General features: G+C 39.0%; 1 protein-coding gene across 1 annotated transcript; it reads left to right on the top strand.

Annotated features, from left to right (window-relative positions):
- The first annotated feature begins 4 nt into the window (after positions 1-4).
- Positions 5-26,056, top strand: bahd1 (bromo adjacent homology domain containing 1). Its single transcript, XM_043262653.1, is given in 8 exon segments — positions 5-417; positions 16,289-17,860; positions 21,218-21,591; positions 22,831-22,990; positions 23,074-23,153; positions 23,550-23,641; positions 23,735-23,784; positions 23,787-26,056. Coding segments are annotated over 7 exon segments (2,439 nt in total). The 5' UTR covers positions 5-417; positions 16,289-16,308; the 3' UTR covers positions 23,918-26,056.
- The last annotated feature ends 1,940 nt before the right edge of the window (positions 26,057-27,996 follow it).

The following is a 27,996-nucleotide window of genomic DNA, read 5'->3' as shown; positions in this document are numbered from 1 at the left end:
CCATACGTCAACACACTGGCCATGTCACAAATCCTAGTCAGCTGCCTACCTAGACAGCACAACAGACATCACAGACGAGTTCCTAACCCGCGTTTTTCGAGCGTTATAGGTGCGCGCGACGCGTTTTCGAAAACCAAAGGCGCGTTGCAAGCTCGGTTAACCGTGATACCTAACCGTGCAGTCTGCGTAGGCAGCGTTCGGGGTTTTGTGACACGACACTGACAGCGGATGGTGGTGTTACGTAAACTCCATGGCAAAAGTGTTTGTGTCAGTTCTGCATGAGTCTGCTCTATTCCAGGTGTTCTCCTCGGGATGACAGTACGGTGAGCTCCTCATGCATCCGAGAGCGAAACGACGCCGGACCAGCAGCGCGTGGAAACCAATAAACTCTGCCTTTTGAATACGACGCCGCTCGAGGTAGGAGAATCCGCACGCTACGTTTAAAAGACTTAAGTTTGAGGCTTAAGTCGATATGTTTTTTTTATCGCGCTGTTCTCCGACGTTCGCTCGGGTCCAATTCAAGCCCGCCACGCCGAAGTAGTCACGAGTGTTTTTAAATGAGAAGTCTAATTCATCGTTTGGTTTCGTTATCCGTGATGACAGGGTCGTTATCCCGTGCGCATCACATTCCGACGGGACGCGTCAAAACTGGAAGGCTCCCGTGAAAATCAACTAATTCGGCTTTGGCGCTAACGAGAGCGTTCGAGTCCGTCGCGTCGCGTCGCTCGCGCCGCGGGTGATGAGTTGTTTGTCTGATCTTTTGTTTGTTAGTAACGCAATCACGGGTTGTAGTCTTTACTGGTCGCTCACTTGCGAAAACACTGGAACTGGCATGTTCGCTCTCTTCTCCTTGTCGGACTTCTACTCGAATGGCTCATTTTTAAAGAAGCGAAGTTTGGAAAAATGATGTTGTTACGCGTTACTTGTCCTTCAATTGAGTCTTGCAGGCTATGCTGCGTTTTATTGGATCATAAAAACCTTTAGTTGTGCGAACTAAGGCTATTTCTTTTATTGAATGTAACCTAACAAAAGATTCACGTATCTGTTTGAACAACATGTTTTAAAAGTGTACTGTAAGACCATGTTTCATAGGCGATTACTCTACTGTGGGATGCGACCATGCTTAAAACTTTTGTTTATTAACCCGACTAGAGATAGAATGATCTTTATTTTTATGCATTTATTTTAATCAAGAGTGCAGTAATCTTTTCAATGCATTTTGGTTTTGCTTCTTTATTCACAGCGTGTTCTCATAAGGTTGACTGTCATTACTCTTTTCATTTAGGCTGATGACTCACAGAATGTTGATATGTTCTTTAAAAAGGCGTTCATTGTACGTATCGCAGTTTTATATGCTGTCGCTAACAGCTGAGTCGGCCTCAGGTGATTTATTTCTGACAACTAAATGCAAACATGCATGAGAACTTTGCACATGCATGAAAATATATATTAGGCCACTTTTTTTTGGTTTGCAACGTTTCTCGTGTTTTCATTTTCAGCTGGTCGGTTTAATCAGCTATCGGATTGCCATTATTATGCAGAACGTTGCCGTGTTCGAGGAGCAAGCGTATGTTCCATCGTCCCATTTTTTGATCCAATTATAGGATTTCTGAATGATGTTGGGTTATGTAGTCCGATGTTCAGTGTGGTTTAATTCACATTCCTTTTGGCCGCTCTTTTTAAGTACCGAGCTCTAAAATAATGACTACATGCTGAACAGTTTTTACATTTCATTGGTTTTGTTTGACCTGAATGCCTTCATAAAAGTAAAGTTGAAAATCCACACTTACAAGGCGCTGTTCTCCAAAACATTTCCTACTAACCATCCAAAACAGTCAGCTAAAGGTGAAATGTTTTGACTAAACCGACAAGGTAAAATATAACCTACGGTCTAAATGCTACTATCAAGGGAGGATATAAATAGCACACAGGTCTGCTGAATATAAAGTGACAGTAATTATGGTATTGCGTAGATGGAAAGCTTGAAGCTGAAGGAAAAGAAACAAGAACTATGACTAAAAATTAAAAGGGGTTTTATTCTCTGTTTACGGCTTCGGGGTCCATTATATTTATTGTGGTTCTCAAGAGTATTACCTTCCTTGTAAATAGTTGGTTTTGTATATAGGAAGCTATGTTTCTTGACCATAAAATGCATAAAAAGTAAAAAAAAAAAAAAAAAAAAACTGCAAAACATTTTTTACTGCAAAACATTTTTTTAGGTATTTAATGTAAATTATATTCGTCGCTTAGTTTAACAGGTTTATATGAGAGTCTCATAAACAGCTGGATGGAATGTTTTCACAAATAATGACTTAAATATATGATGCAGGTGGAAAAAAACACATAACACGTGTTTTACACACATGGAAGTTAATAAACTGTCAAAAGTATTAGTAGGGAAGCACTAATATTAAAGCATAAATGGCTGATATTTAAATTCTGTTCATTTATGTATGAATAATGTTGAAAGATCAATCATTTTATGTGTTGCAAATGTATAAAACAATATAAATGCAGAGTATAAAAATGGATAATCGTTCTGAGATTTGCTAAAGTTACATTTAACAGCGTTAGTCGGTTATTCCAATTTTCGAAGATTAATTTCTGACCATTAAACTAATCTAGTTTAAGCATGCAGTGTGGACAGAAACGGATAGATGCACATGTATCATAATTAAATACCAAGCGGTTTTTTCAGATATAGAAATAGTTTTCTTTTGTGCTCATCTTATTTTCCTTGTCAAATGCGCTTAGTGCAGCTCAGTCTCTTACTGAATCAATTCAGCTGATGTTTAACATGAATTATCACCTCTTGGGAAAAAGAAATCCATCAAACATGTATGCATGATTAGGATTTTTCACTGAGCAGATCATCAGTGATATCCCATTACAGACGGCAGCTTATGTGCAGCAAATTGACTTTTAGATTAATGGTCCATAACCCCTTTTGCCAAATTTGTAAAACATGGAGTATAACAGGGCCGCCTCATCTCCACTCGTTGCACATCAAATCTAAAAATTTGACATGGAGAATTGGATTTAAAAAGACAACGTTGTAATGGCTGCACAATGGCTTCACTGTATTGACATGCATTACAAGTGGAGATACAGGGTATGCGCTGGTTTATCTTTAGAGCATTGATTCTTTTGTTGATACAAACAAGATATAAAATAATAGCCTCTATTGATTTAATAAAGTCGCATTGCTGCTGATCTGCCAGCACTAATATAAACGTCTTCCAGTGGGACTAAAGGACAAAGACAGAATTTGAACCAAGCAAATACAGTACACTGTATTTGTTGGTATTATTATAGTTTTGATAGTGTAAATTGAAATTTGTGTGTCATTTCTCCTGTTTTTACATTGAGATTTTTTTTCTTCAGTAAATCTCAAATATTCATTTGTTATACTGTACGTTATACTGTTTTGATGAAATTCTTGTTATTTTTTAACGTATTTAAAACCACTATAGAACTTTAATAGTTTTAATACCTCAAACGTATGTTGTATGTTGCGCACATTGTCCACGAAATCCCAGTCTTTCTGCTGATAGTCTTTCCATCTTTTCCAATTTAAAAAGTTTATTTTTCCATTTGAAAAACTATAATCTGTCCGGACGAACCAGTTCATCATGCTCCGTTTTAAATATCTGAATCATCTCCTTCCTCATGCATATTTAAGGGTTCGTTTCCAAACAGTGCTTTGAATTATTGCATGTACCAAAATGTGTACCAAATGTCAGCTGACTAATCAGCGATGACTAATTATTGTTTTCCCTTGACGACAATGCACCGAAAGCTGTTCTTGGAAGCCTATAGAGATGCAGTATCTCACTGGTGACACTATATGAAACAAATGTGTCATTTTTATTAAGATAATTTAGGGTGAGATGGGGGTGACGTGAGTTACAGACTCACATGTCCCTTCTTTTCATCCCAGAAAACCCCAGAGGCAAGACATTCTTCAGGCTGCATCAAAACTACTTTGATTACAGCATTTCTATTCGAATGAAGACACTGTGGAATGTTCTTTATTACCTTGAGGACACGTGTCCCTGAGATTTCCAGCTCGCGCATATGCTTGACGGTGAAGAGTCGTTTCATGTGGCTAATCTTAAACCCATCAGACGCGACCTGGGCCCGTGCCAGAGTCACAGCTGTGAAATTTACTGGTGTGTTCGGGGGAGAGAACGGGGGGGGGGTAAGAGTGGCCACCGAAACCAGATTCAGCTGTTTGCGGGTTTGCAGCTGTGGTCAACGCGAAGGACCCGAAGCCGGTCTATTATCGCTCCTAAAATGTTTATGCTACAGCCTGTTCATGAGCCGCTCTTAAAATCTTTCGGGCCAGACCTCAGGCTTTCCCCCGAAGCTCGTGGAGCACATGGTCTTCAGAATCACAGATGGCAACACCCAGCGTGCGAGAACACAAGATTGAGCCTCTGTTGTTTGTGCTGCTTGTTACACAGCTGGAAACCCAGTCGAAGTATTGTTGATTTTTCTCTCAGAATGCTGAAAGCATCTAAAGCAGTCGATTCTTTCACTGTAATCTTAACAAGATTTGTCATACGAGTGTATGAGGGGGAAAAAACATCCCTTGCGCTTTCCTGGGCACTTTGCCCTGCATCTTTCATGCCTTTGAAGACAGACTCTTTAACAACTAACGAGAGTTTGACTTCCTGTGTTCTGTCAGTTCAGTGGCAACAAACTGTCATCTGAGAGTCTGAACTAACACCAGCAAACAAATTAACATGCTGTGTACATCCACAATCACTTTGCTCTCTCTTTAGATGTTTTGAAAGATCTTCAACACTCTTTTCAGACTATAGGGTATAGCTGCACACAACCATTTGTGTTCAACTTGACAGCAACTTTAAATCAAACTAACTTGAATTAATTTTTTCAATGGGTTTCCTTGACGGGAAAGTTCACCCAAAAATAAAAAAATGATCTTCATTTACTAACCCTCATGTCGTTTTAAACTTGTAGGACTTTGACATACATAGAACATAGACAACATAGAAAGTAGGAAGAATGTTACTAAACTGTTATGGTTATCATTCACTTCCACTGAATGAACAAAAAATACTGAGAAATTGTTCAAATCTTCTTTTATGTTAAAAGAAGTCATACAGGTTTAAAATCACATTGAATGTGCTGTAATTTTAAGAACAACACTGAAAAACTTTTCAACTTGAAATACTGAAATCGTTTTTTTAAATATGCTTTTACTAGATCTTACAAAAAGTTCATTTAAAAAGATCCTATAAAAATTGCATCAATGGTCAGAAAATCACAATACACATTATGGTGACAATGTTTCAAGCATTGCAAGATATTTTGTTTTTATTTGTAGCCATAAATCATTTTCAAGTCAAAATCTACTTATGTATTAAAATTAGAACTTTTAACGTTAACCCATTAACATATGCGATTAATCTAAAAAGTTTAAGGTGTTAATATTTTTTTTACGCAAATGAATCATCATATCTATCATTATTTTTATCATTGTGTGAGAAGGGTACAGTAGTGTTGCCATGCGCTCACGGTTTTCCACACAGTTGGGCTATTTTGAAAACTTAGTTGTAAATGTAGCGGGAAACATTTTGTGGTGTTTTGGGTTACATTTTATAATGTACCATGGCCAACCAATGTGTATATAGACAAAAAAATGAAAATAGATCCTTTTACTAATGTGCATTATACTCTGAATGTATACCTGGCAGCTTAAGAATGGAGGTCATAACATTCAGTTTAGCCAGAGCTTACATGTTAAGGCTTTTACACAGCAGAAATAAACACGACGACAACCATTATAAGATAATAAACACATTATTACAATAGTATATGGTTTGAATGGGATTTTCTTGAGATTTTGATATTTTCATAATTTGTACAGCGGAACAAAAAGGCTCTAAATAGCATTTTAACAACAGTAATGACTAAAATCCACACGTGATCGCAAAAGGAAGTTCTTCCAAACACTCGATGGCGTTTTGCCTAAAAGTGTACTATTAATCTCATACATTTTCTTCTGTACATTAGCATGATGCCAACGTTAGCTCCAATGCAGCTGCAGAACAGGTGCAGTTCTTCCTTATAATGCATTTTTCTTTATTGCCAGTGTAAAGGCTGATAATAACTAGATAAAAACCGTGATGAAATATTTCAACAAATTTACAGGCAAATCTTAGTATTTTTAAATTTGCGATTAATCATGATTCATCACAGTCCATGACTGTGATAAACTCTATTGAAAAATTGAAAGCACTAATTAAAATGTAGTTATAACCACCATAATAAAGTGGTACAATGCTTGTATACCATCAGGGTAGGGATGTAATGATTCACTCAACTCACCATATGATTCAAGATACTGATTTCACTATATGATTTTCTCATGTTGTTGTTTTTTTACTATTAGATTTTTTTTAAGGGGTCCACGAGTTGATATGATCCTTTAGGGTCTTTATAACACACTTTAGTTCACATTACTCAGTGGTAGTGTAAAACAACAGTCTATTTACCTCGTTAAAAACAGCTCTGTTTACAGCAAGCCGTTTTGTTGCAATAGAATCACTCCAGCCCTCTCTGTGGGGCCTGTTCAGAACAACGTCATTCTGGGGTTTGGATTCATCAGGATTTAAAAACAAACACTGGGTGGAATTTTATCATTATAGGGTTGTTGTGTACACACACTGCCAACACGCATTTACCTCCAAACAACATGTAAAAGTGAATTGTGCGCCCGTTTACCCCCTAAAGTGCATACTGAGCTTTCATTTGAGGCCATTCACATCAAAACTGAAGAAAAGGTTAAGGAATTAAAGCTCTTTAATATGTGCCTCCCCCTTTTTTGAGGGTCCACAAGTAATTGGACAGTTGGTTCAAAAGCTGTTTCTTGAACAGGCGCGGGCTATTTATTTATTTTTACATTAGTTAAACAGGTAAAAGGTCTGGAGTTGAAACTAAGCGTGCCATTTGCATTTGGAAGCTGTTGCTCTGAATCATGCATTCAAAGGAGCTCTCCATGCAACTGTAACGGAAAATTGTCTTCAGAAACAAAACAAATCCATCAGAGAGATAGCAGGAATATTAAGATTGGGCAAATCGACAGTTTGGTATATTCTCTGAAAAAAGAATGCACTTGTGAGCTCAGCAACATAAAAAGTCCTGGACGTCCATGGAGTGGTGGATGATCAGAGGATCCTCTTCATAGTAAAGACACAACATCCAGCCAAGAGAAGAAGTCTGGTGTGGTGTGTCATTGTCAAAGCCTATAAATCAAGAGAAGACTTTACGAGAGCAAATAGGGTTCACCACATGGTACAAAAACATCAAAAAAAAAAAAAAAAAAAAGCCAGACCATTTCTGGAAAAGCATTGGATGGTTGAAATTAAGATCAGCCTATACCAGAATGACGGGAAGAAAAAAGTACGGAGAAGGCTCATGATTCAAACCATACAACAGTGTTTGTGAAACATGGTGGAGCAGTGTGATGGCATTAGCGTGCATGGCTTCCAGTGGTACTGGATTACTGGTGATTACTGATGACCTGACGATAAAACCGGAAGAGTTCTGAGGTACAGTGTATAGGAATATACTCTCTGCCAAGATTCGGTCAAATGCAGCAAAGTTGACTGAGCGATGACCCAAAACATACAGCAAACACAGTCCAGGAGATTTTGAATGTAAAAAGTGGATTATTCTTCAATGAGCATGCATATTGCTTGATGAAGACAAAAGTAAAGGCGGAAAGACATGCAAACAAACAATAAGTGAAGTCAGCTGCAGTAAAGGCCTGGCAAAGCATCACAAAGGAGAAAACCCAGTCTCTGGTGATGTACACAAGGCAGTCATTACCTGCAAAATATTCTTAACAAAATATAAAAATGAATTATATATATATATATATATATATATATATATATGATCATATGTATTTGTATAATTACATTTGAGCCCCAGAAAACTGTGGGACTGCATAAAAATGGCTGTACCCACAACTGTATTGCTTTTTATTAAACATGTAAACCGATTTGAATCATCACATATTTTACATCCCTCAGGGTAATTAATACATGTGACACTAAAATAGTGTGATAAACCTTAACTAAATAACACAAAACACTTACATTACTGATTTTCATTTTAAATTAAACGGTAATTCATAATTTGCTTGAAACTACATTGTACCATAAAATATTAAATGTAACTATTTTGATCAAGTTTTTAAAGATATAAAATGTAGTAAATATATTAGCTACAGTAAGTTTTTACTGTAAAATATGACTATGCTTTTTGAAATTTGGCATCAGCGGGATGTTTTTAATATGGAGAGCCAAACTAGTTTGAAAGCTTGATTCTTTTTCACATCAGTAATGAAGAAGGGTAGTTGGAGAGCTAGATGGCATCCCTTTATTAGGACCCGTCTTCAGCTTTTCTCATTTGAGCCTGATTATATATTAATGTAAAGATTTGATTATATTCAGTATTATTGAACTTTACATCAAGCCGTTGTCTCATGAAGCCGTTTCCTCTATTTGTGCTCCCTTTGTTCAGTTTTCCTTCATGCTAATTCACATCCACAGATGTCACATTAAGAAGCTTGTTGTTAGGGTGTTCTCAAAGTGATAAATGTCAACGTAAATCTCGTTTTCCAAAACAACCCCTGAGCGCATCTTGTATATCTTCAAGCGCTTCGACTGAAGAACAACTACAGCATTAAAGTAAAGAAAAAGCTCACAGTGTTTTAGAACACAAGTATGTTGGAGAGACGCTTTGTCGTTTTATTGGTTTGTTGATTAAACATCAGTTTGAAATCTGCAGTAATGAACAGCGATGACGATAATTAGCTAAACAGTAAACAAAGCAAAATGGAATTGTCTTTGCAAAAGGCTTTTGTCATCAACGGGAGATTCAGCCACCGTAACCAGGTAGCTTGAAAGCTTTGCTTTTCTTCTTGTCTGTAGCAATTGTTGTTGTTATTAGCAGAATTGGTTTGGGCTTTATTGGTCAGTCTCTAATGGAAAAGTGAACCTTTTTTGCATTTTGATAAACATTTCTCTTATCAAATCATACGTGTTTTTTGGAAATATATTTATTTTAGGGCCCGCGTAAAAATGGCCTATAAATCATTCATAAAAACACTATTTAAGTGGAAATAAATGCGTTTTGTTCTGGAATCTCGTACGCCTGACAGTTCACGACAGTTCAATTTATTCTTTGAGCACCACTATACAGCATATAGCGATTATACATATAGTTACAAATCTCGCATTTAATGGGGAGCTGTCAGAGAGGAGCAATTTTAGCAGACGCTTTATCTGAAAGCTTCACTTTAGCGCACTGAAATGGAGTAAAGTGATTACTCTGAGTCACTAAACTGGCAGAAGGTCTCGCAGTGGACAGTGAACTCTTGGACAATGTGTTAGTGTCAGTATCAGACCGCGCCGCTGCACTCTCGGTGCGATGACGCAGTCGGTTAACATTAACGCTTTTTCAGCCTCTTCTCTGTGAATTCTCTGCTTTTCAAATGCCAGCGTGCAAATGAACCCATGGCACCAGCGAGCTCGAGACCACCTGAACTGATAAAGCTTTTCATTTTCTGGCTCTTTTGAGCAATTTGTTGCCTAGTTCTCATAACAACTGATGCGTACGTCCTATTATTTAAAAACAAGGATAATAATGTTGGTCAGTTTTCTTTTTTTTTTATCTAGACATATCTGCAAAACGTTCATCATGCACAAGGGAAGGCCGATAATGCATAAAGCAATAGCTGACTCAAGACATCTAAGACGTAAATGAGTTTGTTCTTCATCAGAACAGATCTTGAGAAATTGAGCAATTATTTATTTGTTCACCAGTGAATCTTCTGAAGTGAATGGGTAAGCTGATATGGTGTATTTGAGTCATAACAGCTGAAAAAAACATCATAGTAATTCACAGGTAATCCACACAATTAATGTGTTTTGACATGAAAAGCAGTATGTTTGTAAGAAATAAAATCTTCATTAAGGTGTTTTAACAGGCTAAAATCCAATAATAATGCCTCCTCCAATAAAAAAAATCACTCCCCTACATCAAAATCTAAAGACATATTTGTTCACATTTGTTTTTTATTGAAACTGTGCTTAATATTTCACTATATATTTTCACTTCACAAATTCAGAGAGAAGTACTTTTTTCCACTGGAGAAATTATTTTCATCTTAATGATGAATTTGTTTGTTAATTCAACCTACAAGTTATTTTTTCAGCAAATTTTCATTTTTGGATGAACTACATTTAGTGACGAATCACAGCTACTTCAGTACTTTACACTTCTGCATGTAAAAGTGTACTCAAACTAATTATTTTTTAAAGGTTTTTTTTTCTAATAGGCTGAAAGTTATCGATCTCCATAGGGAAATTCAAATGAGTAATGTACCTCTTGTTGGCATTGACACGCGGAAAAGCAATCTTTAATCGTAGTCCTCTGCTGAACCGTCTGATCAATCAAAGACGGTAAACATATGGTAAATTAGACTGATTTATGTGAGGTAAATAGCCAATTTCAAATGTTTTTTTTTCCTCATTAAAACAGCATGTAAACATGTTTGAAATAGCTTAAGACAATGATGAGAAGGCCAAGCTGAACCACTGGAAAAAAAACATCTTTACTTTGAGGTTTATGCCGTGATAATGAACTTTGCTTGCAAGTGTTAATTGTTACCTCTGTTCATTCGTTTTTTTTTCCGTTAGAGAGTTCCACCGTTTTAAAAGTCAAATGGAAATTTGAGATGACAACAGACATTCGCTTTGCTTTTATCATGATTGGTTCATAAAGCAGAAAATCACTGTTTCATTTTCTAAAGCTTTTTTCGGCTCAAGATACTAATGGACTCAGATGCTTGATAGAAGGGTTTTATATTTCCACCCACTTTATTGCTGAGATTTATGCCACAGCTTAGGCTGTGTTTGCCATCCTGCCACACACAATGTGCTTTAAAGGCGCCTTGATTAAAACTGCAATCAACAGGATGGCAGTCATTTTAGGGATCATTCATTAAACATTTCTGTTTGATACTCTTATCTGAGACCCTGCTGCCTCAGAGGAAGAATCTTTGAGCGTTAGATCCTAGTTAATGTTTCTTTGTGTGTGTTAAGATCTGGCCTCCAGCAAGTTTTGTGAAGATTTGTAAGCGCTTATCCATTTGATCTGTTGAGCTTATTGGTCTAAGTATGCAAATTCCATTCATTTTTCCCTAAATTAAATAGTTTGCATTTCCGAATAGCGTAAAATCCATTGATTTTTACATGTTAAAAAATGTAGGCATTTTTCTCAGAGATTAACCTTTGAAGGACCTTGAAGCTTTTGTTGTCTTATGTCTGTTGCAATAGTGTTCCCTTTCATATCATCATAGATTACTCAAAGCGCTCTTAAGTGCATCCGCTTGGTATGTAGCTAGGTGTGCTTTATTCTCTCCAAGACGTAATATCTTCATCCCAGTCACACTTTTGGCTGTCTTAAAGGTGTCACAGCCGAGTTAAGGCTGCTCTATGCCTGCTCAGTGTAAAGAGGCAATGCCTGATAAATGCCAGACTAAATTAGGCCTGCTTTGACACACTGCTAGTATGAATTACTGCTGCGATTGCTGTGTGAATGCACTGATACCATCTCAGAACTATCTGTGGAAATACATCTCCGAAGCACTTCTGTGTCACCCTTGCTGTGCATAAAACTAGTACTTGGTTTTAACAAGGAGATGCTGCAGCTGTAAAGCTCGATATACTTCCTTTCGATGTGCAGTGCGCTCTCGATAATCAACTATTATCCTCTATCCCCGATAGTGACTCGCTAATTTATCACTTTAAAACAAAGCAAATGCACACCAGCATAATGCAATAGCAGTTTTTTAACAGCATCCACCAGTTACACATTGTTTTAAGATATTTATACACGAAAACATCTGAGTTTAAATAAAAAAAATACTTTAATAGTGTTTTTTTAATTCGTTTTATGGTTACCATTGTGCTAAAGAGTGGCAGTGTGTTTCACTAAATGATAGTCACCCTGTTCCTATATTGCACAAAGGAAAGTTTGTTCAATAACAAAATATTATTTGTATAACTAGTTTTAGCCTTTTTGCACAGACCTAAACAAACTGTGGAAGCTTTCCTTAAAATCACCAAACGTACTATATTTTCGGTTGTATAAGCAACACCTTTTTAAAGTAAAAAAAAACCCCAAAAACGGAGATCCATAGCTGTGATTATAAATGTAGTTTGCGAATAAGAAGCATGTTTAATTGAGTGAGGGTAAGAGTTTAAGAACTCCTAACTCTGTAACATTGATACTATAGGACGCTAAATCACTATTCAGTTGAAATAGTGCCTTTAAATCCCACAGTAAGATGACTTGCACTTCTTTTTCTTTGTGTTTCGTTTCTGAATGTTCATATTACCCTAAGGTACGTGTTTTCGGATGCACCGAAGAAACAGACCTAAGGTCGACAAGCTTTTGGCGACGAGACCAATCAAAACCAAGCAGTTGTTTGAATCTGATTTGAATAAGAGCCAGGGCTTGTTCCTGAAAGGACCGGGTGCTCGACACGACTACGCGGGAGCGATTTTACGTCTTTTAAAACTAAAACCCCGCGCCTAGGCAGCTCGGATAAGCTCATGCGAACTTTTATCCCCTGGCAATTATTTCATTATCTAGTTTCTGAGCATTGCTGACGATCAGATAGTCCAAGGCAGTCCATTATGTAATAGCTGTTGATCCAAGGCACTTGCTCGCCGCATGCGATCGAGCTCCTGACCAACAGCGAGTTTCACGGAACGGCGGGATCTAAACCTCATCCGACGCTTGTCATTTTTTTGCATTTTTCATCACTCGACCTGAGTGATGCCGACGAGACCTCGTCCCAGCGCAGCAGCGGCTTTCACGAACGCAGCGCATGAATATTATCTCGAGCAGCACGCTACTTCGGAAGTAGGTCACCGATTAAACGTGTCTTGTCAGCTGTGCGTGCTCCCCTCGTTTCATTTCACTGTTGAACATCGATATTATTGTAATAGCTCAACAACAGGACCCTCGTCGCTCGCGGAATGCGATCGTTTGATCGGGAAGACAGCGGAGTGAGTGGATGACGAGGTAAATGAAGGATTACTAATCTGTTTTATCTTGGTTATGCGCTTTTCTCCGGCGCTCGCCGTGTCGCGCTCGCTCTCGGTGGTGGAAATAGCCCCGAAACAAGACGTGATCCGCAATCGCTGCCGTGCGGATTCGGTTCGAGGGGCGCTTTTTAGTTGGACTTGCGAAACTGTTCTTTCATCGTGCTCAGGATACCATCGCGAGGCTCGGAAATTTCGGCAGGGACCGAGCGAGCGCTTTCCGCTTCGGCGTTTGATTCTCACGGTCGGTCGTTTAGTGTCGTTTTCGGCGCTGGCGTTAATTGCTCGGGCTTGAGTTGGCCGTGCTGGTTCGGTTTCGCAACTGGGGGGTATGCGGTGGCAGAAACCGTAGGATGTGAGGCGAACAGCGCTGTTTTTTTTAGTGTGTGTGTGTGTGTGTGTGTGTGTGTGATACGCCCTATGAGCCATGCAAGCTCCTCTCATCATCATACACCTCCAGCACGCGCTTGCCGCCTTTATCCCGGATTACTTTAATCGCGCTGTACATTTCACTCAGATGCGTTTCCTCCTTTCTTTTTTCAGCTCTTTTCTTTCAGTCCACACCTTCCCGTTCTCCATATCTGCAGTGTAGGAGGAAAAAAGAGCAACATCTATTTGTGTACAGTGAGTGAGGGTCAGATTCCAAATTGCGCGAAGGAAAAGCAACTTCTTTCGTCTCTAAACGCCAGCTATCGCGTTAAACCGCATTACCGTCTTTTAAAGCGCAGACTGGACGCGTTTTCCCTAACGTTTTCGTTTTTACGCCCGAAACGCCAGATGGCTATCCGGTTATTTGCCAGAAAGTCATGGGCTGAGACCTCAACCCGAAAAAACACCCGGAATGGTGGTAAATTATGGGCAGCGGTCCATTTCCCTTCACCCTTCCTGAAACTAGAAAGCCAACCTCTAATTTTCCACAATATCGTGCCAACAGTTCATCCTCCAGCTACCTTTCATTGGAGAGTTTGTGTTGTGTCACTCAATTGGACATGACCAGCAGTTAGTCTATTATTTTATGAGCCCCACATCCCTCCAGATCAATAACTTGTGACATTCGCAGAATTACGGACTGTTGGTTTAGTTTTTAGTGCCACTTTGAAAGTTTATTTAAAGCTTTTCACATTTGTGAACCCGCGCTGTAGGATTCATTTGCAGCAATGGTGTTTATACGAGCAATCGAGGAGAAGTAATAGGCTTCAACAAACAATTTCTTTTATGGGAAGTTTTATTAATGGGTTAATGTGGATCCTTGGTAAATAAATTTTTTTTTAAATGCATGTTTTAAACTACAGTAATCGTAAATAATATAAGAAATATCAATCACTACTGCAATCTTTGATGCTTGGTTATTTTAGTACAAGGGTCAATCTATTTGGCGAAATATTTTAAAATAGTCACTTTTGTGGTTAGCTGAACCGCAGAATGATTCCTCTCTTTATCTGGCATGGCTGAATGATTTTAAATGGTAGAGAGCAGTAGGACAGCTGAAGAGGATTGTTGCTGAAATGGGAGAATGCTACAGTTGTCAATTATGGTAGATGACTTTTTGTGTCCATATTTTACTGTTTGGTTTTAGGAATGTGCATGAAAGTATTTCTTTCACGGGTGCTGAACTTGCTCTGTGCGTTGTAAAGGAGAGCGCTGTATGCGTCTGAGGTTGACTGATGGTTATGATGACCTCTTTTATTTGACAGATGGAGTTTCAAATACAGCAGCTGTCAAACTTAATAACCGAGCACATGAATAAATGAATCTATTCACACAATCCAAGCAAGCCTGTAGCATTCATACTTTTTCAAAGCTTTTCTGTCTTTCATAGTGGAGCACAGTGATACTAATAATACAGAACATAAAACGCAAAATCCAATTTGAAATTACAGTGATGCATCAAAAAAAAAAAAAAACAAATGTCTTTGATTAATAATAGCTACTAGGTCAAACGTCAGTGTAAGCTGGAAAGCCTCAAGGACTTTTGTTCTTTTTAAAGGAAGAGGAACTTGTCGATAGGTCAGAGCAGTGTTTTGTGTCAGTTAGTGTAATGTTTCATATGGAGGCCAATTACTGTCGTATGTCTCCGTATGTGTTTGACCCCTGACTTGCGTTTTATTTAATCAATAGTTCTTGGAGAAACATGTTGGACATGTTGAATCTCCAGAATGGCACCATGAAGGAGATATTGATAAATGTCCTTGAATACTGCATTCGTTTCTCATCCGCAAGTTTGAAAGGGAAAATATTCCATAAAAACTGTAAATCAAATACGTTTTATCTGGAGAACAGCAATTTAAATGGCACTTAAGAAACTAGAGGCACTCAAACTTGTTATTTTTACCAATCAAGTGTCTCTGTTTAACTGTAGCTGTCATTATTTACTCTGCGTCTTGTTTAAAAGTCTTTGGGAGTTTCAGTCATTGTAAAATGGCACATGAAACAGGACCTTTTTTATTTTCCAGAATAAACGACACGAGGGTGAATTGTGCCAATGCAAATTTTTGGACTTTAAATTACACAGAATGTCGTGAGTGTGAATAGAAATAGCTGACCTTAGTTTCATAAATTGTAGTACTTTTACATCAATCGCACTAACACGCAGCGTCATAATATTATGTGTTTGTGGTCTCTCTGTATATGTTTTAGCAATTACATCATCATTCATTTAAAAAATGAACATAGGCTAATTATGGCAGTCTTCCAGGTCTATTAGAGATGAATGTAATCAGTTCTTGCGCCCATGATGCCAGTATTTGTTAAAGAAATGATTTGGGTTCAATCTCAGAAATGTTACACACGGGCGTTTTATGTATTCAAGTTGAAAGATTTTTGTTCCCAAAGACCAAAACAGCATATGCTCATTAAAAAAGGATGTTTATTGCACCTTCGCAGTTTAGCGACCACTTTTGTCCCCGTCCAATTAAAATTCTATAAACTCTTGCCAGACCAGCAACCTGATTAAGGTGGCACATAAGGCCACATTTGTGCTGATTTTTCAACATTAGTTCACATAGCTGGTCGCATTAATATTAATTAGTAGAGGTTATGAAAGTCGTAATGGCTTTTGTACACATAATATATTTAATCACAGCGGTTACAGCTTTGAAATTACAAATTAACAGTGCTTTATATTTCCTTTATAGGTTTTGCATGGCAAAGTGTGATGACCCATGCACGGCAGAGGAACTCTTTATGTGGATATAAGAGTGAATCTGCGTACCAGGTGAGCTGTCAGACAACTATGGACAGAACTTGGCCAGAAAAGAAGGCTAAAAGATGTTCTACCCAAAGAGGAAAAGGTAAGGAGATAAAAGGAAAGGCCGCTGAGAGAGACCGGAAGCTGTACCCTCTCAGGGGGCGGCATGGATTGGGTGAAGTAAGCGCGCTTAACTGCTGTGTCGTATTGACACGCTTGGACGAGAGCGAAACGTGTAGGAACGGCATGAAGGCCCAGGTGAAGGAAATGCAGGGGAAGGCAAAAATCTGCAAGTGCCGCAAGAAAGCCTGTAAGACTTGCCGGTCAGCGCCTGAACCGAAACGCAAAGTGAAAGCTGATAAATCTGCCTTATACACAGAATTCATCCTTGAACCTCGCCAAAGGCGGCTGGCCTCGCTGAACGCAGAAGCCGTTAACAGTCTGCTGTTGGACAGAGAGGACCCCCAGCAGACATCAAAACCCTCAAAGAAGCAGCAGCAGACAAAAGGGGACACTTCTCTCTCTAAAGACGCAACAAAAGACAATGATTGTTCCAAAAAAGGCCAAGACAACCGGAAGCGCACTTGCACCGGAGAGACCGAACAATGTCGGAACCCAAAAAAAGCAAAGACGGAGTCCGACGCTATCGATTTGCAGACTTTAAACAGTCCTGCTCCCAAACGTCTGGCGGGTTTAAATGCGGCCGCCCTTCTCAAGCTGACCAGCGCGTCCTCGGGAGTGAAGCGCAGGGGTAAAACAGACGGCAAACCGAGCGGTGGAGCAGTGCGAGGGAAGCAGCCGCAGGTGAAATCGCGCAAACAGCAGCACAACTTGGCCTGTCAGTCGAAGTTAAAAGTATCGCAGCAATGCTGCAGCCTCTGCGAAAAGCAAGCCCTCCACACTGAGGCGTTGTGGGACGGGAGCACAGGAAGCCATGGCTTTATTAACCCCGGATATCAGTGCAGATCCATGCTCGGCTATCCCCTCAAGCCTGTGAAGGAAGAGAAAACAGAGACTGATGTGAAATCATATTACTGCTGTTCCCAGGAGAGATCAGTGGAGTACTGCCATAGACTAGCCCTGTTCCTCGGCCAGAAAACCTTCCCGGAAACTGATGAACATTCTCTGAAGGGATTTATTCCTTCTCCTCACACCCTGACGCATCCGGCAATGCCCATCGGTGCCCATCCTTATCCCTGTTACCCCGGGTACTACGTCCACATCGCTCATCACGGGACCCCGACGCTTCCCGTGAGCTCAAATCCAGGGAGCCACACGGCCTCGTCCGTACCCCCGCTGACGATGTGCGCTAGCGGGGTCCAGAGACCCAAACTGCTGCCCTCTTCGGTGTCCCACCCTACGGGGATCCCTCATCCGGCGTACTGTAACTCTGTGGGAACCTGTTACGGAGAGGCCTGCAGGCTCAGCAGCTATGCCTACAGACCCACGCAACCCATCGCTAGCAGGGGCTGCTCGTACAACGCTGGATGCTCCGGCTGCATGCACAAAATGGAAACAGGTAGGATGGAAAATGAAATGAAAGTTTAAATGATCTCTTGTTTTGTCAAATTAGCTCCGTAACTGCAGCTTTAGCGGGAAGCTTGAGAGATTGCTTGCTGTTAACTCTGATGCCTGTTCTTGTGATTGTGTTTGGAGAGAGTGCTGTGTCACATTTAATGTTTAAGTAGGGCTATGTCTGATAAAACTGTGGAAGAAAATAAGCTAGTAAGATGCCATCAAGCTTTAAGGACTTTTTAAAGCAAGCATGCACATGTGCACCAAACAGACAGAAAGGAAGCGTAATGAGATTAACTAAAATATTCTTGTGTTACTGAAGGATAAATGTAGGACTGAAATAACTGTAGGTTTGAAAACAGTAACTGTAAGGGAAAAAAACAATTATGGTTTAGATATTTAAAACAACTTCACGAAACTGATCTAAAATTTTTGTGCATACACTTAAGTTTACAGTCAGCCGGATTAATACTTTTAATTAATACTTTTATTCATTAAAGATTTACAAATTTGATCAAAAGTAACAGTGAAGACTTTTACATTGTTTCAAACATTTCTATTTCAAATAAATATGGTTCGTTTGAATTTTCTGTTCATTAAAAGAATGCAACTGTTTTCAGCACTGCTAATAAGAAATGTTTCTTGAGCACCAAAATATTTAGTTTTTCTATTGCAGTATGATGACCTAAAAACAGGATTTTTCAATAAATATATTTGGAAAGTATCGATCGTTCTAGAGTTAGTGTGAGGAGTCCACCTACATAGAGAATAAAATATATATATATTTATTTTTTGCTACTCTGCAGATATTTGTGAAATTTGTGACAAATGTATTTTTATAGTTGGTCTTTTATGAAAATCGACTCAAAACTCTCAGGTTTTTGAAGGCCACATTCCCACTGTTTAAATAATAACAATATCGTAACTGTTTTGTGGACTGTTATAAATATTAAGTTATATATTCTGAAGACTTGTTTTCAAAATGACATCTGTATGTAAAATAATGAATGACTAAATTGTAGAGTAAATGTTTTTCTGACGTGCAAGGATTGATTTCCACATTCATCATTCGACACCATATTTGTGTCCTCAACCCTGACCCAGTCTCAGCAGCAGACGTCTTGTGAATGAGCTCGCACGGTCTATAAAATGATTGATCTAAAGGTGTACACAACAAATACAGTCACTTTAAGGGATGTCAAGAGAAACCCCATCGAGGTCACATCAAGGACTTGAATAGGAGTCAAATGAAATGAAATTCCCTTCCTCAGTCACGTCATTGTGGCTGCATGTTCCCTGCAGTCTGCTTGCTGCTGGTTCGAATGTGAGTAATTGCCACAGGTGGGGAGGGTGCTGGTTATTTTTGTTGGCAGGAGACTTGAACTGTCTGTTCATTGTGAGGCGGCAGCTGTGGTCCCGCAGCCGCTTGTGAACCTCGGCGCAGGCAGGGACCTCTGCAGACATGCTCCCTTGTTGGTTTTTAACCACACGGCTGAGTTATACAATGTAATTTTTCACTCACCGTAATCTCCGTTAATGAGACAGTAATCTGACTCTCTGCGGGTTTCTCTTTAGGTACAGCATGACTTTACAGTGACAAGATAAACAAGCAAAGCAGGAGCATTTTTAGCAGTACTTTATAGCCGCTGTATTTGGTTTGCTATTAAACGAATGTTCAAATTGTGCAATTTTTGAAAGTGCAATGCTGTATACTTTAAAAGATGCTCTCAGGTACACAATCTGCATCATTGATGTCAAAACTCAGGGGATGGGTAACGTGATAGCACTGATAGATCTGTATCGGTCCTGCATCCCTGAGCAAGACCTGCCTGCTTCAGGTTAAAACAAACAACAGGTTAAGCAGCTATCATGCAGTGGGCAGTAACACGGTTATTAAAAAAAGCTCATTGAAATGATTTCAGATAAGTCACTCATTGCCTTCACTCTCCGACCTCCAACCCTGTATAGATTTGAACTCGCATATTAGACTGAACCGCATTAAATGACTTAAAAATGAAACCCAGCAGCCTCACCAGATTTCCAGTTTAATAGATAGAAGACTTACAATTTAATTTAGAGAAGAGTAGTTCACTCAGAAATGAAAATGTCCCCACCCTCGGGCCACCCAAGATTGGAAAATTTAGCATTACAGAAGTTTAAAGGGTTAATTTAACCAAAAATGTAAATCCTATCATTAATTACACACCCTCGTGTCGTTCCAAATTCTCATGTCACCCATTCTCTGTTTGTTGATGAGCAAGTGATGTAATCCCAAATGCTCAGCTACGTATTGGATGAGTATATTTTTAGGTGGGATTATGAACTATAAAACTTAAAATGGAAATTTAATGTTGTTGTTTTTTTCAATTTGAAAAACATTGTTTTGTTTTTTTTTCTCCTAATTTGACAGTTCCCTAATATGCACTTTCAATTTGTTGTAATTGCAAAGTTGCATTTCCCACAGTGTATCCACACATTTAGGCAGTTTAAAGAAATAGTTTGCCCAAAGATGTATTCTCCACATGAAAAGTAATTATTTAACTCGGCCTTATGTCATGGCAAATGCATATTCCGAACACACAGAGAATCTTCATAACATTTTCCACACAACAACAGATGATAAAGACTAATTTAGTGCATGACCAATACTGTATAGACTATTTCTTGCTTTTATAGTGCATTTTAAAATTGTGGTCACAGTGAACTTGTCACTTTACGTGAAAAAGGTGTGAACGGGATACTTTTTGTGTTACACATTAGGATGCAGTACAGCATTGAAACAACACGAAGTGAGTACATAATGGTAGATATTTAATTTCTGGGCTAATGTGGACCATAACATGTGCAATTCTTATCCCGTCTCATGCAGAATGTATTGCATGTACAGGCTCACACCTCAAATTTCCTCATCACTTTGGGAACCGCATAGGCAATTGACAGAAGGTTTCCCAAGATTGGCTCATCCACCCTGAAATTTTTAGTCATGTGTGTTTTCAGATGCATGCACAAACATTCAGCACCCTTAGATCAAAGCAATTGGATGTTGTTAGACCGATAATGCATTGTCACTGTTACGTTATAAGTTCAATTATGTATTAATAATCAAGTGTCTCACTGTTTCCACATTTCTAAATTGATATGTAGTTCCTGTCATAAAATCCAATCCCCTCAAGGTTGTATATAATTGTGGTTACAGGCTCTTAGCTTCGCATCTGACCACGCAGCATCTGGCACACTGACTCATTTATGGCTGCATTAGTCTGCTGTGTTGTATTACATGCAATATGGTGTTTGTTTATGAACATAAATGCATGTTGAGCATTTTATGAACCAATGATTTTTGCTTCCTCTTCTCCTGTAGAAGACTACTCTTACCCTCTGGATGACCACAGCTCATCCATCGCGATGCCTTCTGCCCTGCCTCTGTCCATCTGCCCCATATCCAGTGTGCCTCCACCCACCCAGTCAGTGCCCCACCTGCAGACGCCTCTTCCTGATGCCGGTCGACCCCAGGTGCAGATTAGAGTCGGACGGGAATGCCCTCAGAGAGCCAAACCACCCAGTGGCTCTCGTTCTGGGGTGCGGGACTCTGCTGTTTGCCCCCACATTAAGGATGGCCAGCTGGGAGCGGGCCATGGCAGCAGCACTGCCAAGCAGTCGAAGATCAGCCGTCGCCGGGCAACAAACGGCTGGCTGCCTGTTGGTGTGGCAACAGAAAAGGAAGTGTTCATCGTGGTACGTATTTGAGTTGCCCTGTCCTGGGATATTTGAAGACACAAGACTTGTATGCCCTAGGCATTTTCCTTATAACAACACTTGTGCAGTGTCAATAGTAAAAACTGTGAATTGCATTTATTGGAAATTGCATTATTATTATTATTATTATTATTATTATTATTCAATTTCAGTGAGGTGCTTTCAAGCTCATTTTTTTTTAAACAGGCAATAATCAAACCAAAAATGCATCATGCTGCTTTTCTATTTCTCCATTTTAGCATTTTTATCAACTAGGGCATCTGTATTAAATTGAGAGTTTATGAAATGTTTATACACAACACTTTAGGATTCAGAAGGCAGTCTGTGTAGCTGGCCACACTGCTGACTCATGGCTTTACTAGGTCTATGGGCTGCTCTTTAGGGACTTGGATACTAGTCCGAGCCTTGTCTAATAGAGAAGAAAAAGTCCTTGTGATGAAAGACTCTGCCATGTAATCACGGTATTTGTCTGTGTGCGTGTTTGTCTATGGATATATAGATTTCCGTATATAAAAATCCACATTGTGTTTTTCAAAAGAATTTAATTAAGAATTCATTAAGTTAATGTGTTTATTATGTTACATAAAATTTCCATTAAAATGTTTTCATGGTTGCCACAAAAATATGGAGCAGCTCTGGTATTTATTTTAGTTTTCAGCACTGGGAATAGTGAAAATCACTGTAATATTCTGATTTGGTGCTAAACTATTAACAAAGATTACCTAAGGATCATGTGAACTGAAGAATAATTTTCAATCACAATAATAAACTACATATCAGGAATAAATTACAATTATATTCAAATAAAAATGATAATATTTCACAGCATTACTGTTTTCACTGTATTTTTGTTCAAATAAACACAGCCTAAGATAAGAAATGCAGTATATAAGAGACTTCAAAAAATATTAAGAAAATTTATTCTCAAACTTCAATGGTAGCGTAGACATTTTTTCTGCACTCAGTTGAAATACTTTTTTTAAATCATTTTTGTAGCAGTGCTTTAATTAGCATGTTGACAGTTCACTGTGCTTCTTTAAAATGTACATCAAACTGCTTTTAAAGTGCCTCTCTGGCTCACACCTTTCAATTAATCTGGTTTCACCTAGTTTGATGTTTTAAAATGAGTAGTTTTTCAAATACCTGACATGATCCACAAGTGTATAATGGTGTATAATAACGTGGTGTGTAACTGTGTATTTGTCTCTTTCATTTAAGGGTGAGGACTCCACATCCCTGCGCAGGTGCTATGAAGGAGTGCAGAGAGATGGAGAGGTGATCAGGGTCAGAGACACAGTGCTACTGCGCTCAGGTCCCAGGAAGAAGTCCTTGCCTTACGTGGCCAAAGTCTCTGCCTTCTGGGAAGACCCTGAGTCAGGTAAAACCTTTTTCCGAACAGTGCTTTCTCTAACACATCACTGAAAGCCGCGGAAGAGCTCACAATACTTTTCCTACTTTCAGGGGAGCTGATGATGAGCTTGTTTTGGTACTACCGCCCAGAACACACTCAGGGGGGTCGCAATCCCAGCATGCACTGTGAGGTGAGTCCAGGATTGTTCATGGCACAGAAATGTGGTCCTCCAGGGACTAGCAATGTCAACATTTGACTTCCTTTGATTATGAGTTTCATAGAGGAAGTAGGCAGCACAAGTTTCCTGTGTTCACTAAACCACTGAAATAAGGGACACTGGACAAACAAATGACTCCCAGCTCTCTCAAACATGTTATGCACGCTTTGAACTATAATTCATAAATGGGCATTTTAACATCCCTACGTCTTCCCACATCAATATGTGATGTAATGCTGAGATTTAAAAAAATAGCTTTTTTTTCCCCCCTCTGTGTATTTGTTGCAATATTCATTTTATACATTTACAGCACGGATTCGCTTAAGTTGAATCTAAAATATTGATGGGGTGTGAATTTTTTTTTTCCAGAATGAGATTTTCGCATCTCGGCATCAGGATGAAAACAGTGTGGCATGTATCGAGGATAAGTGCTATGTGTTGACATTAGCACAGTACTGTAGGTGAGCGATCAAATTTATTGGCTCGTTGCAAGTGTCAAATGTATCATCGCCTCGCATCCTTTGTGTAATTCGAATGCTTTCGAATGGTTTCAGATTTTGTGCCTTGGTGAAGTGTCGTGAGGAGGGCTTTCCCAGACGTAGCTCCTGGTCCCTCCTTCCAGCTATGTAATTCCAGCTCATCGTTGCGTGCCCAACGACATCGACCCCGACTTAGTGTTCGTCTGCCGCCACGTTTACGACTTCCGCTACGGCCGTCTGCTGAAAAACCTGCAGTAGGTCTGAATGGAGCCATACACTGAAACCAGAATCCAAAACGTTGTGACACAATCAAAGCCCTATCAACTGGACGGCCACAAGTCTTTAGGGAGTTGTTAGTTTCTGTTTTCCCTTTAGGATAAATGCTCTCGGCGTAGCACTTCAGTTTCAGCTGTTATCCCTTGTGACTTTGTAGAACGGCATTCTGAGCACAACTACCTTGAGTTCGAAGGTACTGATCGCCAAAATGTGATTTTTCACGCCATGAATTTGAGTATTTATTTTTGCAGTTATCTTTTTATATTTGCTGAATGAGTGTAAAAAGGCGAGGAAATTAATGCAGGTACATTAAGAATGACCTTGAATTATGGAATAGAGTTCTAATGCTCTCTCGTTGGAAGTAAACGCACCCTAATCTGTAGATTGAAGGCTAAAAATATTTATTTTTAGATAAATTGAACACAAGCTCCGTCTTTTAGGCAGCACCAATCGGTTTGATCCACAACGCAACGGCCAATCATTCATTCAGTCATTGTAACAGGGTGTGGGGGATCACAGACTTATCATGGCGGACCAAATATCCCAGAATGCATTTGGTTAACTTAACATTCTGTTGATCGACCAATGAGTAACGAGCTTTCGTCCTCCCGTCGCCCATCCTGACTTGCCTTATATCCAACACCGAGGTTTCCCCCGTTTTCTGCCTTCCCAGCAAACCAAAGGTTATCACGCCACTCCTTAACATCCACCTTCGCGACTCCATTAGTTTGCACTAAAACTTATCATTCACCGAGTCAGCAGTCTGACTCAGTTCAAAATGTCACCTGCTACTGATCTCAAATGCAGGAAAATACTGTGTATTTGTTGTACGTGTACAAAGAGATACGAGAGAACTCGCTAACTGTCGGTTACAAATGTGAATGGACAAAACTTTATCTCGCGCGCACAGGCCTGCTTTCAACATGTGCCCTTTGCTTCTCGTCCTACATGGTAGTTTTGTTACAAGATCGCGAATTACGATATGAGAAAGCTGTTTTATATGGTCTGTTTGTGCCTTTAAATAGTTAAGTCTGCTATGTGAAGAAATACTGGGTGGGTGATTGGTTTTGTTTTTCCTCAAACCTCTTCACGTTTTTGGCCTGCTTGTTTTGCACCACGTTGTTATCCGTGCTAAAAAGCATCGATAAGATTATCTGATCGCACTATGCTGACCTTCACACTTCCCTGTTTAGGACTTTCTTTTTGAGGACTTTATATGAGATGGAAGAGTTGGAGTAATATAGTACTCTCACTGGGTCTCAAAAAAGGTGAAACTTCGATGGATAAGTAGACCTGTTTGTTTTTTTGTTGTTTTTTTTTTTTTTTTTACATCAAGACAGTTTGTCTTTGGGTTTAGATACTCTTGAATCCATTCCTTTCATGTTATTGAGATCTGAGTGAATATTAATCAGTCAGGAAGTAATTTTGTCATTGTGATGAAGATGAGATATGATTTTTGTTGTTCAGTAGTTATACTCCCTTTGCATAGCCTATATATATATATATATATATATATATATATATATATATGCCCAACTTCATTAGTGTTGACCAAAATATATAAAAAACTAAAGTGAAACAATCTCGTCCTGATCTTCCGTTCTGTTTTTTTTTCTCTCTCTCTCTGATTTATCGCAGTAAATGTCATCAGCCTAGCGTCAGATATGCCAGTTTAGACGTTTTAATGCCATAGCGGTTTCGCGGAACATTTAAGCAGAGCTCATTTTGCTTTGGTTGGCGGTGTGGTTGAGTAGACTCCTTAACGGTTGCTGTTTGTGTGAAAATGATGTATTTTTGAAATGTATACTTCGCTAGCAGAATGTTCTGGATGGCAGATACATGTTGTGTACCAAAATAAGGAGAGAAGGAGAGGATTACGTTCATTCCTCTGTATACAAAACTGACCATGAATTCCAAGCTCTCTGCTCCTTTGATGAATGGCTGTTTGTGTGTATGTGGGCGAGCGTGTCTATACAAATATATATATTTCAGTGCAGCATGGAAGTACTGGGCATTCTTTGAAATAATAGATCTAGCACAGCGCATTTGTATTATTTAAGATAGAAATGTATATTATAAGAGGAAAATATTTAAAAGGAATAAATAATATATGAGCATCAAGTTCTTGGTCTCGTTTGTTTGGTTCCTTGACTTCTGATGTATTGACGTCAATATGAATCAAGCATAAAGCACGTATTTAAAAGTGGTTGTAAGATGTTAACAGCTTCTCAAAGCTGTCCTAAGGCATCTGTGTCAAAAAGCTTCATGAAAAAATCCATATTACATAATGAAGGTTTTCTCAGTTGTGTGCATATTTTTCCTGAAGGCTCTGTGTGTTGCTCTAATCTACATTAAATCAATGTTCAATTAATCTGTGTATTAAAAGACCTCATGACTAATGGTGTTAGACAAATATGATAAAGTACAGCTCTTTTGACAGTGAATATCATTTTGGTGTGTAGTGAAGACCACACAAGCTGCACTGGTGCAGTGTTACCACAGGGTGTCATGCTGAACCTGCCATGACCCTCTTTCGCCTGACAGCAATAACTCAATCTCATGAGAGAAATAAGACAATATTATTATTATATATTAACAGTGAAACGTCTGCCACGTCTATGTCCTTCTTAATGCTTATCCACAAAAAACCCTTTTTTCATTATTAACTATGTGTTTTAATTTTAATTGTTTGGTTCTAGGGTGTTTACCTTTTATGCATCTGACTTTTATCCAAAGTGACGTGCAATGCATTCATGGAATTATGTTCCCATAAAATGGAATCCACACAAAAATATCTAATCACATCCCTTAAACAATAACCGTTTTAGAGAGATGTTTTTTTAAAGAATTTACCCAAAAATGAAAACTTACAAACCCTCAGGCTCATCTAAGATGTAAATGAGCGCGTTTCTTCATTGGGACAGATTTGGAGAAATTTATCATTACCTCACTCGCTCACAAATAGATCTGCAGTGAATAGGTTTAGTAAGAATAAGAGCCCAAACAGCTGATTAAAAACCATAACGATAAACACGTGACTTTTGCAATGAAAAGCTGTGTATTTGTGGGAAATAAACTAAAAACTTTAAAGTCCATAATAAGGCTTCTGAACAATGAAAAAGCGGTACCCACTGTCGCCCTCTCACAGAATCTACCAACATGTTTGATTAGAGCTCGCTCGTAAACAGTTCTTGAGCTGTGCAGGTTTTTATCCTGATTTCTGAGGGGTTTCTGAGTCGTGTGTACCAGTGTTTTTCTCAGCTGTCTCATTCCGACGGCACCCGTTTAAATGAAGTGATGCTAAATGCCTCAATCTTTTTAAGTGACGAAACAAACATGCCATTTTTGTATGGATGTGTAGATGTTCAGCTATTTTTTGTCTGAACTGGTTCTTCCGTGGTTATCTCCGAAGCTGTCTATTTCATGACTTCTGAAATGAATTTTCCTCCTTGACGTACTCAAACTCCTCAGTGCCCTTCGAGCATAACCGATCCCAGAGCTAAAGCGCGATCCACTTGTGGATTTATTTTGCTGCCTGGGTCCTTCAGTCCTCACGGAGACCGGTTTTGGAAAGTACTAGCGAGCAGATGGAAAAATCCGCTAGCTGTTTTATTTATTTCTTTTATACAGGTTTCTGGCCGGGAAAGCATTCGTTCTTCAGATGCATCTTATATGAAGCTCGGCAAATTTCCATGCAGCTGACCTTAGAAAAATACGGATTTGACAACAGCCGTGTACGACGTCTTGTATGGCATTTGATACGTATCTCGAGTACAAATATAAGTGTACGTTTTAGTGAATTTGTGTTTTTGGTTATTAATATACCTGAGTGCGGCAGACAGCTTGAATGGAGTTCACCGCGTGAGCCAAATTAGATTCTTCTGCAATCTTTTGTTTGCATTATTAATGATCCATGTGAAAAATGATGTCTGCGTCTCGGAAGCAATAATGATGTTTTTGGTTTTCATTTACGCTAATGTTGTAAGATGAGCACATTTCGATGTTGCCATCTGTCCAGTGAACAAGTGCTTTCATTGGTTCTTACAGAATAATTGTCGTTT

Source organism: Puntigrus tetrazona, chromosome 17 (assembly GCF_018831695.1).
Source record: "Puntigrus tetrazona isolate hp1 chromosome 17, ASM1883169v1, whole genome shotgun sequence".
NCBI lineage: Eukaryota > Metazoa > Chordata > Actinopteri > Cypriniformes > Cyprinidae > Puntigrus > Puntigrus tetrazona.
The sequence above is the reverse complement of the archived record's forward strand: the minus strand, read 5'-3'. Positions and strand labels throughout refer to the sequence as shown.